The sequence below is a fragment of the Platalea leucorodia genome (genome assembly GCF_965183815.1).
Source record: "Platalea leucorodia genome assembly, chromosome: 10".
Lineage (NCBI taxonomy): Eukaryota > Metazoa > Chordata > Aves > Pelecaniformes > Threskiornithidae > Platalea > Platalea leucorodia.
The window spans coordinates 21,738,063-21,753,632 of record NC_138832.1 but is presented as its reverse complement, the minus strand read 5'-3'; the positions used below and the strand labels follow the sequence as shown (position 1 = coordinate 21,753,632).

At 45.6% G+C, this 15,570-nt stretch overlaps 1 protein-coding gene across 1 annotated transcript in view; it reads left to right on the top strand.

Moving 5' to 3' along the window:
* TRPC5 (transient receptor potential cation channel subfamily C member 5) overlaps positions 1-15,570 on the top strand; it is a gene marked incomplete at both ends in the record, with an annotated part of 68,288 nt that overhangs the window by 44,286 nt on the left and 8,432 nt on the right. Inside the window, one exon of the mRNA XM_082323601.1 lies at positions 1,624-1,819. Within this exon, the coding sequence (XP_082179727.1) occupies positions 1,624-1,819 (196 nt within the window). The remainder of the gene's footprint in view (positions 1-1,623; positions 1,820-15,570) is intronic.

The following is a 15,570-nucleotide window of genomic DNA, read 5'->3' as shown; positions in this document are numbered from 1 at the left end:
AAAGAGGAACTAAGCCTTACTTCCATGCAAAGTTGCAGAAACCAGTTGCTGTCTTTTTCAAGGGGGACTGCATGTCCACGTGTAAATATATTGGCCGTAGTCTGGGCCCAACTGGTTAATACTGTGAATTCAGAGCAATGCACTGATCACTTCTAAGACTGATTCCAGTTTCATGACAGGAACCTCCGTCTCCCCTGAGCCCACAGCCTAATCAGTACTTTTACTGCTAATAGTTAAAATAAGTTAAAAGATAGCTAGCACTCCACCATTTTTAGTAGAGAAATGCTTAGCATCCTTATTTTACCACCTTACTTATTTAATAAATCTTAACAAATAGCCTGGGTTTTGGGAGGAAGGATTTTTGCTTTAAAGAGTGTTTATAATTTTGGCCAGTGAAAAACATAAGATATGTCCACAAAATATAAAGAAACTAAATCCTCATATAAAGCATGGGGGTACACGTGGAACAGATGCCTGGAGAAGCCGGGAGAACAGATTCCTGGTACGTCAATTAAAGTATCCGACTTATTTGTATTGATTTTTCTAGTAGGAGCGTTTGAAAATATCTACTGACCTCAGGCCAAAATGGAAACTCTGAAACAGGCATATAAATGTCATTTTTTGATGATATAAATGCCATATTTTGGAAAGCCAAAACAAAGATGCCCAAATAGAGCAATTATTTAGATTGCTGATTATGTATTTGACGTGATTGCGAAAGGTCACTTGTCTTTGGCTGAATCAAATAGAGACCTGAGGTGATCTCATCAGCTGTAAAGCACAGTGAGGTCAGGTCTAGTTCATCTATGGAAGGAAGGCTTCAAACGAAGAAAACCTCTCCAGCTGAATTAATGTGATGACTCCCTTTCCTCTGAGTCATTACTGATCAGTTGTTGCAGCGTGCTGCTGAGGGCACTGCGCTGTGGCGGGTGGGAGCTGCCGCACAAACAAGCCACAGCGACCGGCATTTTTGGCCACGTGCACTGCTGACAGGCGGGGTCTTGGCACGCTGGCCTGGCGCACTTGCAGACGAAGGACTTGCAAGCTCTCAGCCTGTATTAGAGCAAAAGGTGCAAACGAACGTGATTTCTCGCATCTCCTGCCTCGTGGTGCGTCGTCGTCGTGCGCTGTTTAACTACTACGGTCATGTTGTACTTGGGGACCGGTTCCCTGAACGTTTCGTCTGCAGACACGTTAATGATGCAGGCACTGACTAAACACGAGAGTTTATATCTATAGATAACAGCAGTATCACAGCATGGCAATTTTAATTAGAGGGAATACATTGTGGCTGTTCTTTGCATGTGTGTAGAGTGGGAAAGGGAACCTTGGGTTCCTTCAGGGCAGTTAGGCTCGTTGCATCTCACAGGGATGTGGACAGGGCTCTGGGACAGGTAGCAAACGTTGATGTGACACAACTCTCACATGCACTGGGCAATGGGTCGCTGTGGCGGGAGTGCAGGCTGCCTCCCGGGGAGAGTAAACGGCTGTACTGAGCAGCCGCTCTGTGGTGTCCCGGGCTCCCGAAGTCTATGGGTTCCCCACCTGAACGCTGCCTGAACCAGCATTGTTTTCCATTCCCCGGAGTCAGGTAGCCAAGTAAAAATCTGGTTTGATTTGCAGACTTTTCGAGACCCTCCAGTCACTCTTCTGGTCTGTGTTCGGTCTGCTGAATCTCTACGTCACCAACGTGAAAGCCAGACATGAGTTCACAGAATTTGTTGGGGCCACTATGTTTGGGACCTACAATGTCATCTCCCTCGTTGTGCTGCTGAACATGCTCATAGCCATGATGAACAACTCCTACCAGCTCATTGCCGTAAGTTACCTCATTCTCTCTCTTTTTGCTTTTATTTTTCTCCGTGTGCCTCATCTGTTTGGCTTACAGCAAGTGTATATCTTCTGGGATGCTGGAGACTGCTGCCCCCAGTTTTTGACAGCAGATAGTTGGGATTTCTGCTCACTAGCCTGAATCATGCTTGCGGAGGAGGTTTTGCTCTGTTGGTAATGCGTCTTAGCTGGAAAAGGCTTATCAGCTGTAATCTGCCCTTGTCTTCTGTAGAGTAACCTCACTGATCACCTTGTCATTAGCAGCTGATTTACTTTGTAGCCGAGAGGGTATATAAAGGGAAGCCTTCCCACTGCTTCCTGATGGTGGGTTTTAACTTGAGGGGTGGCTGTCGTGTATTTATTTTTTTCCTCTCTCCTGTTACTGTTTTCTCATTTGAAAGTGTGTGTGTCAGGAGCCCAGCCCTGTAATTTCTTATTCCACAGTCTTCCCACTGAAATTAGATCATTTCCAACTCTAACACCTGCCAGTCTCCTGGCAGCTGACTCTGCAGACCCATAATCTCCGATTCCTGCGTAACCTCAGTGCAGGCTGGATCTGAGCTGAGGCGGCTCAGGGCTGCCAGTTGGCTGTACAGCCAGTTTCAAACTTAACTTTATCTTCATTTGAATGTTCAAAACTAGTCTCTCTACTGTAATCTCATTCTGTGTACCTAAAAGCCAATCTGTACGTTGATGATTAAATTTGTCAACAGATTGAAAACTAAAGCAGCATGGCTCTGCGTTTTAAGGCTCTTCAGGTAAACTGCACAGAAACAGGATGGAAAGAAGCTAAATCTTGTGTGCACCGTACTTCAGGTAAACCAGTGGGCAGGTACTTTCCAGTTCTGATGCCTAACATGATAGGTTTAGAGATAGTGAGGTGATGAAGCGTTACATCATCTGTGAACAGAAACAGGAGTTGGGAAAGTCATTTGTGTCCTCAGCTGGTCACTCAGAAGTACTGGCAGAGTAGAGACTTCCTTCTCTGCTTTGGATGACTCCTGGATTTACTCTAGCAGATAGAGGATAAAACAGAGGGAAAAAAGAGCCAGCACCAGCTCTCCTACTGTTTCCATTCCCAACTTCCTGGACAAATCTCTGGGGAAATGCATGGGTGAGCCCCTTTCCTGGCTAAAGCACACAGGAGGGTATTGAGTTGTCTGCTTGAACAGGTTCCACAACCGCTGTTGATCCTCTGCTGATTCAAGTGGCTCCTAAATTTAGTTATCTAGTCAAACTGAGCACAGACCCAGTCAAAGTGACACTTTTCGACATCTGATCTTTATCATGTTAAAAAGTATGAGAAAAACTGGACCATTGACCTTCCAAATGAGCAGAAAAGCAGCTTATCACAAAGGCATCGCTGCTGTAGCAGTCTGTTTCAATGCTTTAAGTGCTTTCTCTTTGTTCAGTGCTACTCCTCACATTCCAGAGGGGCAGAAAACAAAGATACTCTCCTTGGCCATTTTCTCCCTTCCTTTATTGTCATCAACTAGGCTTGTCACTGACACAAAGCCCAAAGCTAAGATTGGCATAAGAATAGCAGTACTTGCTATTCACTGGAATACAAACCACTCATCATTCTTTTCCCTGAATAATTTGAGTGATGCAATGACACATTACAAACAATCCCACATGACTTAAGAGACCCATCATAACAATTAACTGAAGTGAATCGTCCAGAGGACTGTTGTATTCATGTTTTTTCATATGGAGCAGTTGGGAACAGTGAAGTGCTCCATCAGAGTACGCTTGTGAGAGACCGGAGGGTAAAGGACTGAACTCACCAGATAACCTAGGCATAACACGCAATTCAGCGTGCAGCGTGAGCCCCCTACTCAGAATGACAGTAAAAATGCTACAGGATACTTCTGTGTCACTTAAGCTGTCATACTGCAATTGCTGCTGAGAGCAGTGACGTTTCTTGGGAAGGCAAGAGGCAGCCACTTCCAGCCTCTTCTCGCGCAGTGCGTGGAGCTTGTTTGTTGAAGCTAATATTTCTGCATGCTCACAGCATTCTCTCAGGGACAAGTTTTCTTCATGTGTCTTCTGAGGGCAAACATCAATTAATCTCTTCCCTGAAGAAAACAACTCATTAATAAACGTTGAGCTTTACAACTGTGGGTCATTTTTTAACCTCCTGTAATCAGGTCTACCCCTTTCTGAATCACAGCAGACGGGTTGCTAGACTGGGCATTTCTTCCTCCTGGTATTTATATTACATTGAATGCAGATGGAACGACAGCATTCCAGGGAGGAGGAGGGGAAAGGACCAAGAAGCCCTCGGAGTGGGGTGGAGGTCGTCTTCTCAAATACATCAGTAGGAAATCTTGTGCCATGTGTAGGACTCTGCAGAGAAATAAAATGAGCTAGGCATCAGGGATGAAAGTGCATCTCTGCTTGTTGATTCCCCTGCGGTGGAGCGGTCAGGACATCTTAATTAATTCCACTTGCTAATGAGCCAGTGGCACTGCTGCAATGCAAACAGTCTTTCTCCCCTCCTTTCTTCCAGGGACAAATATGTTAATGCATTTGTAGCAGTTATTCTTCAGGTTAGCTTTTCTCCATTGTCTCATATATACATGAATTTCTGCTGTGAGGTTAGAGAAAGGAGAATCTAAACTGCTCTTTCTTCGCTCTTCCGTGTGACTCCCCAGTATGGGGGTTAGGGCTTGGTAGTTAATTAAGCACTGTAGGCACACAGCATGAAACCACAGGGTATCTGTGGAAGACAGAGCAAGGCAAGCAAAGAGTAAAACCTCCACACAGCTTTGAGTGATTCCTGACTCACAGAAGGAAGAATTTTTCTGCCATAATTTTGTTGGTTTTTTACTAAGCTATTTCAGACTTCAATAAATACATTTTTCTAAGGACACCCTGAAGCAGTTTCAATATTGATTTTTTTTGTACAGCCCATTTTTCTCTTTCGCCAAACCATTGTCAAGAGCTGGTTACAGGAGACACTATGTTTCACTGACAAAGCAAACAAAATCCAAACGCACACCAAAATTTCCATACGCTTTGCGCTGTTTCAATATGTGAAGATCAGAGTGTTCTATACAAGCAGCACAGAACGCAACTGGATGTTATGCACTGCCAGGTCCCTCATCTCAATACCGTCCCAGACGTGACAGAAATACCGTCACCTGATGAATAGAAGAGGAATATGTCACGATGACAAGAGGAAGGACAGTGGAACTTATCTGAGAGTAGCCAGGTGGCTCCATCATTTGTACATGGCAGAAAGTAACAGAGTGGGTAATGAGGACACTTTACGTGATAGGCTGTTTCTCACAGGATTGCCACTTGGCTGCATCTGAAGTTATACAATCCTTCTGCCAGTTTGTAATTTTTTCAAAATGATGTGATAGTGGGTGTTACGGGGGGTCCTAGGGTGCAGGTGCATTTTGGCCTTCCTGGTGCCCTGGGGTGCAGGTACATTTTGCAGGGAATTAACAATCTACGCATATTTTCTGAAAGCATGTTCCTTATGGACACATCCGTGATATTCTGGGAAGTCATGCAGGAATTAGTCACTGGAACTGTACCAGCAGTTCTGACTCTGCAGCTGCAGGAGCAATGGGAAGCAAGATCGATGGAAAAATGGCAACGAAGACCCATCTGCAGGAGGAAAACCATAGGGCTGTGAACTCGTAATCGGAGTTCGGGTGAGTTAGAGCGATAAGTGGCACGCAACAGCACTGCGGCACTAGGCATCCCACTGACATACTAAGGAGAGATGTAAGCACTTGCAGCTTTTAGATGTTTTAGGAAAGTACAACGATGCTTAATACCTCAGGGACAGCATCACACCAAAGTAGGTCTGAGAAAAATTACCTCTAACTACTGTGCATGAAAGCGAAGGTGTTAGAGCTTCAAGTGTGTAATACATGGTGTACGTCTGATGTTGGAATAATGACTTTACTCTAGCAGTATGTATTAAGTTACAAAATCGGTTTGTATATTGTATTTTGTATCCTCCTGTTGGTTTGTATGTCTATTATTTCAAGCTAGTTCATCTCAGCCAGTGTTACTGCAAAAGACAGCTGCAAATTTGATTTTTTTAAGTGCATCTCTGCGAGTAGAGAGTAGGACCAAACTGAAACATAGCTGCCAGTGTTCGGATTGGAGAAATTAGGGCATTGGACACCAAACCAGGAGTGCAGTTTTAAATGATGGAATGAAATAGAGTGGATTAGCACATATTGTGGAGGACAAGAATGAAAATTATAAATATTTTGCATAGCGAAACAAAAGCTGTATAGTAAACAAAAACAGTTGGTATGTGCAGCTAAAAATAAGTGATCACTTTCAGGAAATTTTGACTTTTAAGTGTAGGGATGTTGTGCATGGAATTTTCTCAATTTTTGCAGAGTGGAGAGCTTAAAAATTAAAGCACAGAGGAATATAAAGATTTTTCAGCTCCCTATTACGTTGTTTCCAAGATGACTTTGGATTTCCCCCAGGAAGTAGTATCAAACTTTTCTTGATCTACAAAGAACAAGAATTCCTCCAGTTTTCTGCACCAGCTGAACTCCCTTAGCACCATGGCAGTAATTGCTACCCAGTTTAATTCACAACAGCAGCAGAAATTCTCTTCCCCCCTGTGATCTGTGACCCTTAGGACTGTCAAAAAAAATCTTGCACCTCCTCTGCTCGCATGACCTGCACAGTTATTCCTTGGTGGTTTTGCTAAGGAAGAATTTTACAAATCAATAAACTTAGTTCAAGATACACAGCTGGACAGCCCCCGCATGTGGCAGGTTTTGGGGTGGCAGATTGTCCCCCTATAGAGGTAAGGCCAGCTCCAAAGCCTGGACTCAAATCTAAGCTATCGTAAAGCATCAGGAAGTCTTCATCCCACAAGGCCCATTTCTGAACCATTAATTTGAATTTCTTAGGAGAAATTGAGATTTGTTTTTTTTTAACTCTGTCATACAGCAGGAAATGAAGTTATGCTCTTGTTATACTCTTGTTGCCAATATGAGCTGGGATTAATGTCTCTTGAAGCTTTTTATGGTGTAGCAAAACAACTAGGCTCTAGAAAGGGGATTAAATGGCTTTTCTTTGGTTTGCCGGCTGAATGAAGTATCACTGTCCCCCAGTTTTCTGGCCCTCCGGGGCTCCAGCTGACCAACACACACATCCTGCTGGTCACTGCCCACGTGCAGACCCCGGGGTCTGGGTGCAGGTAATGCGCTCAAGTCTCTTCTTCATTCTACGATGCAACTGCAATTACCCAAATCTCAATTACTGTGCTCCCGAAACTCATCCATGTAATCAGTAATAATTAATTGACGTCGCAAATTCTCCTGAACTTACTCGGTGCCTTTTGTGACATTTGGACAGGCAGATTTCTGTTACATTTCCCCATGGAGCGTGATACGTGTGAAGAAATGCTGGACCTCTGCTCTCTAGTTCCCTCCTGGGTAGCTGTAGCACATCTTCAGAGGAGTGGGATTGATTCCCAAGGCTGGGTGCTCTCTCCAGAGCTTGTGAGTGATGTGGGGGACTCCCAGTAGATTTTTATTTGAAAGTGAAGGGAAATACGTTGCAGCAGTGCTGTGCCGTGATGCTACCATACAGCGAGAGGCCTGTGTGTGAAATTAGCCCTGGAGCCTCGCTCTAGACTGGCAGGCGGCTTAATTGCTTTTTGTTAGCAAGCGAAAGTATTCATTTGAAGGTGTAGAACTGTTTGTCTTTTTGCTGGCTTTGGCCTAATTACATATAACCCATGGACTTGAATCAAGTTGTTAATATTCATCGGGTGTTTGCAGAGCCTCTAAATGGAAGCACTTGATGTGCTCTGACTTCATATGCTGCATCTTCCTTCTGTTGTTAGACTAGACAAAGCTAATTCTCCATCCTCGGCCCCAGTCCTGCAAACCCCTGCTCATACAAGTATTGTCAGCAGGATCCGGAGGTTAATCCTTTCTGTTGTTTCTAAGCTTTGAAAACCCAGATATTTATTTGACCCTGTGTCCCAGGAAACTGCCCTCAGGGACAAGGGAGCAGAACAGAGCCAACAGATCTTTAAGGACACTTTCCATAGAGCGCAAGAGCTCTCAATCCCCAGGTGTAAGAAATCAGGCAAGGAAGGCAAGAGACTGGCATGGGAAGGCTGAGGTACTCAACAACTTTTTTGCCTCAGTCTTCACTGGCAGCCTCTCTTCCCACGCCTCTCGAGTGGATGGACCGCAGGGCAGGGACTGGGGGAGCAAAGTCCCTCCCGCTGTAAGAGAAGATCAGGTCCGTGACCACCTGAGGAACCCGAACGTACATAAGTCTGTGGGACCTGACGAGATGCACCCCAGGGTCCTGAGGGAACCGGCTGATGTAGTTGCCAAGCCGCTGTCCATGATATTTGAAAAGTCATGGCAGTCAGGTGAAGTCCCTGGAGACTGGAAAAAGGCAAACATTGCACCCATTCTTAAGAAGGGTAGAAAGGAGGATCCTGGGAACCACCGACCTGTCAGCCTCGCCTCTGTGCCTGGGAAGATCATGGAACAGATCCTCCTAGAAGCTCTGCTAAGGCACATGGAGGACAGGGAGGCGATTTGAGACAGCCAGCACGGCTTCACCAGGGGCAAGTCCTGCCTGACCAACCGAGCGGCCTTCTATGGTGGAGTGACTGCATCAGGGGACAAGGGAAGAGCTACGGATGTCGTCTGTCTGGACTTCGGTAAGGCCTTTGCCACGGCCCGCCACAACATCCTGCTCTCTAAATTGGAGAGATATGGATTTGATGGGTGGACTGTTTGGTGGCTGGACGGTCGCATCCAGAGAGCAGAGGTCAACAGCTCAATGTCCAGAGGGAGATCAGAGACAAGTGGTGTCCCTCAGGGGTCCGTCTTAGGACCAGTACTGTTTGATATCTTCATCAATGACATAGACAGCGGGACCAAGTGCACCCTCAGCAAGTTTGGAGATGACACCAAGCTGAGTGGTGCGGTTGACACGCCTGAGGGACGGGATGCCATCCAGAGGGACCTGCACAAGCTCAAGAAGTGGGCCCATGTGAACTTCATGAGGTTCAACAAGGCCAAGTGCAAGGTCCTGCACCTGGGTCAGGGCAATCCCAAGCACAAATACAGGCTGGATGGAGAATGGATTGAGAGCAGGCCTGCGGAGAAGAACTTGGGCGTGGATGAAAAGTTGGACATGGCCCAGCAATGTGTGCTCGCAGCCCAGAAAGCCAAGCGTCTCCTGGGCTGCATCAAAAGCAGCGTGGCCAGCAGGGCGAGGGAGGGGATTCTGCCCCTCTGCTCCACTCTGGTGAGACCCCACCTGGAGCCCTGCGACCAGCTCGGGGGCCCTCAGCACAGGAAGGACACGGACCTGTTGGAGTGGGGCCAGACAAGGCCACAAAAATGCTCAGAGGGCTGGAGCACCTCTCCCGTGAGGACAGGCTGAGAGAGCTGGGGGTGTTCAGCCTGGAGAAGAGAAGGCTGCAGGGAGACCTTATTGCAGCCTTTCAGTACTTAAAGGGGGCTTAGAAGAAAGATAGGGACAGACTTTTTCATTGGGCCTGTTGTGATAGGACAAGGGGTAATGGCTTTAAACTAAAAGAGGGTAGATTCAGACTAGATCTAAGGAAGAAATTTTTTACGATGAGGATGGTGAAGCACTGGCACGGGTTGCCCAGAGAGGTGGTAGGTGCCCCATCCCTGGAAACATCCAAGGTCAGGTTGGACAGGGCTCTGAGCATCCTGCTCCAGTTGGTGATGTCCCTGCAGGGGGGTTGGACTAGGTGACCTTTAAAGGTCCCTTTCAGCCCAAACTAATCTGTGATTCTATGATACCACCACGGCCAAACCACTCCGGGGCTTATTCAGAGAAGCAGAAACATTACATTTAAGTAAAAAACAAGATGAGCTTGCAATCTGTAGATGAGCCCTGGCTGATTTAAGATATTACAGGGAATTTGCTGGCATTTCTATGGGTGGGTTCTGTTTTCTTTGGTGTAACACACCAGTGCCCCGCATGACAGGTCAATAATTCTCTGCCCATTACGTGTGAAGCAGCGCAGCAAGGTTTGCTCTTGCTACATGATAGAAGTTGAAGTATCCAGATGGAACCACATAGGTTGCAGCCCCCTGCATTATCCCATCTTTTATTTAGGCCTGACAAGCTCAATTAGCATTATCTTGTGCTTCTGCATCCAGGGGACTTTTGTTAAAAAGGCAGAAGAGGAAAAGTGAAAGATAAAGGAAAAATATTACTGAGGAAAAAGCAGTGAAAAACTAAAAGGGATTTATCTGGGAAGAGCTTTCACCTGATATTGAGCAATGGGAACAGCTATATTAAGAATCCTCTGAAACGTGACTTTTTAGATGCCAGTGCTTCAGATTTCCTTTTTAACACACGGCAATCTAGCAAATAAGTTGATGCTGATTATATAGGTGAAACAGGATACATATAACTCCATCCAATTAAATGGGAGTATGTCTAATAACCTAGCTGCTGTGCTGCAGCTCCTTGTCTGCATTTCTGTTCTCTGGTCCGGTCCCCTGCAGCTCCTCAGCTGCAGACCCTGCTCTCAGAGTCTGGGGAAGAAACAGGGGCTTCGTCTCCTGAATCGGTGCTATCTGCACGGCTCAAGAATCACTTAGAGACTTCAGCTATCTCATACATTTATAATGGTTCCCCTTCTTTTGGCTCAAGGATACATTTAAACAATCAGGATGTTTAGCTAGGATTTTTCATTTTTGAGCAGTTTTTCAATTTTTGGCAGCTAAGCTCATGCACTGCATTTAAGTGACTCTGCAAGCAGGCCGGCTTCCAGAGGTGTCGGGCACCCGCTTCTCCCACTGGTGCGATGACCTTTACAGGCTCAGTAAAAGACATAGTCCAGCCCCACTCCTTCGCTGAGGAAAGGCAGTTTATCACCAGTCATAAAAGAGCAAAATACTAAAGCATTTGGTACCTAAATACATGTACGTGGTTTCATTGCTTAACTATGGATGTTTGGGAACGGTAATTTTATTCTTTTGGTTACTTGAGGAAGGGGTATCAGGGCTGCGTATTTATGTGCATAAGATGGTTGTAAAGCCTAAGGAGATACAGTGAGGCTCAGAGCTTTGCTTCAGGGAAATTCCAGCAACACGTGAAAGCAGCTGCCAGGGTCAGACCAGTAATGAATTTACTGTGTTACTGCCCTTCTGGTCAGCTCGATGTGACCAGATATTCCGGTAAACATTCTTGTAGCATAGGAGTCAGTGGCAAAGACCAACAGATGTGTTTTGTGATTATTCAGAATCAGAGTTCAGATCTAAAAGTTACAAATGGCCCTAAATAACATAAATAAACTACTAGATCTTTAAATACCTTTGTCGCAGCTGACATCACATTTCACAGCTGAAATCACATCCTTATAATGGCAGAGACTGGATCCTAGGATCTGAAATTCACATGTGGATCCAAACTGGGATTTTTCTTCTCGAGACTAATTTCTCTTGGAAAAAAAAGAAACGAGAAATAAATAGAGAGGGGTACAGAGAAGTACCTGATTCTCCTTTGTACCTACCTCCCACCAGCCTAGCAATAAATTTCAAGACATTTCTTCTTCCTTGGAAGACTCAAATCCCAGGCTGTCTGGCTATGCAGAAAAAAATCAAAGATAATATTCTGGAAATAGCGCAAGTAGATATGAGGCAAAGCTCTTTTTTTTTTGCCATGGTACTAACAGATTCATCAACACTCAAGCACTTTGGGTTAGACATACCTCCTCAGCCCACCATTTCTCTACGGGCATGTGTAAATTACTTGATTTTGACCTGGCTGGAGGTAGTTAACGTTATCAGCACAGATGCGCCTTATCTCTCTGACTTTCAGCATGAAAAGAGGCTCTTATCAGGCAGCGATAAAGGAGAGAGAATGGATGGCAGGAAGAACAAAGCCTTAGTGATATCCTTCTCCTTGTTTCTTCCTGCTGAGGCTTTTTTAGAGAACTATTTGTCTGCATGACCTTCCTACTGTTCTGATTTATTTGACTATTAAAATAAAAACTGAACTTTGCTGGAATATGACTGAAGAAAAAAAAGGTGTCAGTTCAAATAATGTAACTGCACTAAAACCAGCACAATCCACAGTTCTCTCTGTCTTCTCAAATAGAATATTCCCTGGCCTTCTCATTAGCTGTCGTTGTTTCCATCCAATATGCTGGTGGGAGATGAAAGGTAATTGATATATATAACCTAAATACGTTGTGGAAAGTAGTGCATTGCAAGCTACAATAAAAATTTTAATTATGAATATATTCTGCACATGGAAGATATAAATAGCAGAGATGCTAAAGCATGCATTTTCCAAGTACAAACAAACTGATTCCCCAGAGCTGGGAAAATCAGCCAGCTCACAGTATGGAGGTCCGTCCCGGGGAAGCGGCGGCCAGTGCACCAGCTCATCTAATGGGTCTGCTCCGGTGTCACGCAGGAGTGAACGCCCACACTCTTCACTTGACCTTGCGTATTCAGAAGCCATTAGTGGTTTTCTTTTCCATTGCAACCAGTGACCTACCCCATTGCCACAATTTCTGAGCCTCTCTGGCTATGCTCCAAAGAGGGAGTCCTTTATCCATCTCATTATAAAGCGCAGTGGCCGTGCTGTGTGACTTGTTGACGCCGAACTGGCCATTCCCTTGATCTGCTTGAAGTGATGGACCTCGGACACTGCAACATTAGGGCAGCTTTTCCTAACTTCCTCTGTTCCAGTGTGTTCTTTTACGGGCTCTACCATGACTGGGATCTTCATCCAGCTGTCAAGTTTTTAAGGCTCGCAATCCCAATGATGGCTTATCTGAAATGTCTGCTAGTAAAAATTCAGATTTGGGTTTTTTTCCCCCCTTGGGCTCTGTTTGATTTCCTCACCGAAGGGCCTTGCTGCCTTCTGCCTTTTACCAGATAAGGATAGCTCTTTTCTCAAATCAAGTCTTTACTGTATCCTGGCCCAAGAATTCACTTTTCTTGTATCCCAGTGCTGGTATTTATTTATGAGTATTTCTTCAGGGCCTGCCTATGCTTCATAAACGTGCCTTTCCTTTTCTGTGCTGCAGCCAGACAGTGCCCCGCATCCCCGGCTGAGCCGCTGCCCTTCCCGCAGCTCTCCTTCCCGCACCGCACGCCCCTTCCCCATTTGCCTGCGTTGCGTGCTCGTGCACCGGGTTTGCTTTGCAGCTCTCTGACTGTGTTTTCCCTCACATCTGGGCGCTCCTTCGCTTTGTAGGTGCTGGTTTGCATCTGCCATGGGCTTGTTCTCCCCAGGGCATGGCCACACGCTCCTCTTCAAAGCCGTGTGGGGTTGGCGTGGGGCCACCGCAGCTTCCCTGGTGTGAGCGGCTGGTGGCTGGTCAGGACTCCGTCTGCTTTACCCAGTGCAGTCTGTGATTTTGTGCTAGACACTGCTTTCATCTCTTCTCTGGCTGTCTCATTCCCTGACTGTTCTAATTGCTTTTTCTCATGCTAGATTGTCCTCCTTTAGTAATTTTTCTTGAATTATTTTTGAGATTGATCCTATTAAGTTCTTATCCTTCACTATGTCGTCCCCAGCTTTGAAAGCACAGACATTTGTTGTCAGCTGCAGCTGAATTACCTATGCATTAATTGCTTTTGTAAGTCCCTGATTTTTCTCATAGACTTTTTTTTTCTTTCTATGACATATTTTTCTTTAAAAAATATTAAGCATCATTTACCTCAAATAGCCTGCTTGGATTTTTGCTGCTTGCTTCTCTGAGCTTGTCATTAAACCCCCAAGCTCTGCTGACGTTATTACCAGTTTGCCCAACACATATTACAAAATTAACAGCTTTGAAACTGCACAAGATGTGTCTGCGTTGGCTTCTGTAAAGATTAACTTTCTCCTGACCCTCGTTCTGCAATGCTTTCTGTTCAGGACACACAAGGGTGTGTTGCTTGTGCTAGCCTGCTTGAAAGCCATTGCTGATCTATTTTCTGTGCTGTTTCCTGCTCTGGGTTTAGCAAAGAGCAATAAAGAGGCATGTGAGAGAGAAATAACACTAAATAGAGTTTAATGACTTCTCCCACACTTCGCAGCGCAGCTAATTACACAGCAAAAAAGCACCTCTGAAGTTCCTGTGCCTCTCAGGCACCGAGCCTGCCGTACTCAATAGGCTGCAAATACGAGATGTCAGTGAGCACATTTTAAAGGTGAAGCCTGTGTCTCCTCCTTCCTTCCTAGAGGAAAGTACTATGGCTTGGGCACTGCCTAATCTTGTGGGGCTGCTGCTGGCACCTCCTGGGACAGCAGCAGAGAGCAGCCCTGCTACTCCTGATGCAGAAATCACGCCGGCTTCTGCCAGCATTCCTGGCACAACGGGAAAGCTTCTCGTGCCTCCTTCCCAGGCGCTCAGCCACGGCCAGACAGCCTGGTCCTGAGGGCATTGTCACAGCCATCTATGGCTGCATCTGACAGGCAGCAGCCTGATGTCCAGCTCAGCCCACTGACTCTTGTATAATAAAACACAGGAAAGGCACACAGAGCCCTTTTTGTGCCAGCGAGAAAGACGCTAGGTATCTTTATACGTTATTCTTTCCAAGGGGAGTGGGGAAGATCTGCATCCCAGGACCACGCTTCTTCCCTCTCGTTAGAGGAAGGGGCAGAAGCCCTTGTGCACCTCTGTGTAACACAGAGGAGCTTAAGTAACTCTTGTCTTGTGATTGTTTTACAGTGGAAAAGTTGGAAGATCTTGGAGTGCCTGGCTGCTGAGCGTTACCGTCATCTCAGCATCATGTTTTAGCTGAGTGTTTGTACCAGGCTCCACACCATCCTAATCCAGAGCTAACCACAGTGTGCAACAGCAGTGCAGGGAGCTGCCGTAATCCATTTTAGCCTATCAGCCCTGAGCTAACGTAAACTCAGGACTATCTCAGTGCTTTCAGGGATGCTAAATCAAGAGTCACAAGGTCGGGCTCCCAATTTGCCGCAGGCTTCCCACAGGACAGCCCTGTGCTTCAGCTCCTATGTGCTAAGTTAACAGTAACAGCGTTTTCCTCCATCAGCTTTCCAGCCACAAGGGAGCTGAAATACAAAACACATGAAGAGGCTGAGGAACCTAGAGGCTGCAGCAGTGGTAGCCGTCTCCTACAGAGAACTGAAACAGTTTTGCATTGCCAGGGCTCTGCTGGCTGGGTCGGTACCAGCTGAGAAGCTGGCCGTTATTTGGCAAAGTATGATCTAAGCCATATGGCCCAGCAAGGAGATGGTGATGGAAATCTTTCTAAAAAACATTTCACAAAATGTAAACAACAGATTTTCTACACAGATATAAAGATGGAGATTAATGCTTGAATTATCCTGAATAATTAGTGTAGCAGGTAATTATTTAAAATCTGACATATCTGTGAATACATCACTTTGACTGAATTAGAAAATCCTCGCAACTGCTACAGTAAGATGGCTTCAGCAATCCCACGGGGAAATCTGTACGGGAGATTAATTCTCACTTCAAATGGCAGAGATTTGCAAGAGGATTATGTGGCCACTATGACACATTCGCATTGTGATAGTAAGTGATACAGTTTTTTTTCTCACAGAGAAGCCGAGTGCTGGTTTCTTTGAATTCATGTGTTCTTTGAGCTTGAGGGCTCGGCCCTCTTAGAAGTAGTGTTCTGTAGCTGAAATGATGAGCAGTGCTTGAAGGAAAATGGTGACAAGAACAAGGGCAAGAGCAACAGGAGCTCAAAGAGAGGACAGTGAAATCCAAACTTGGATTTAAATTCCTAA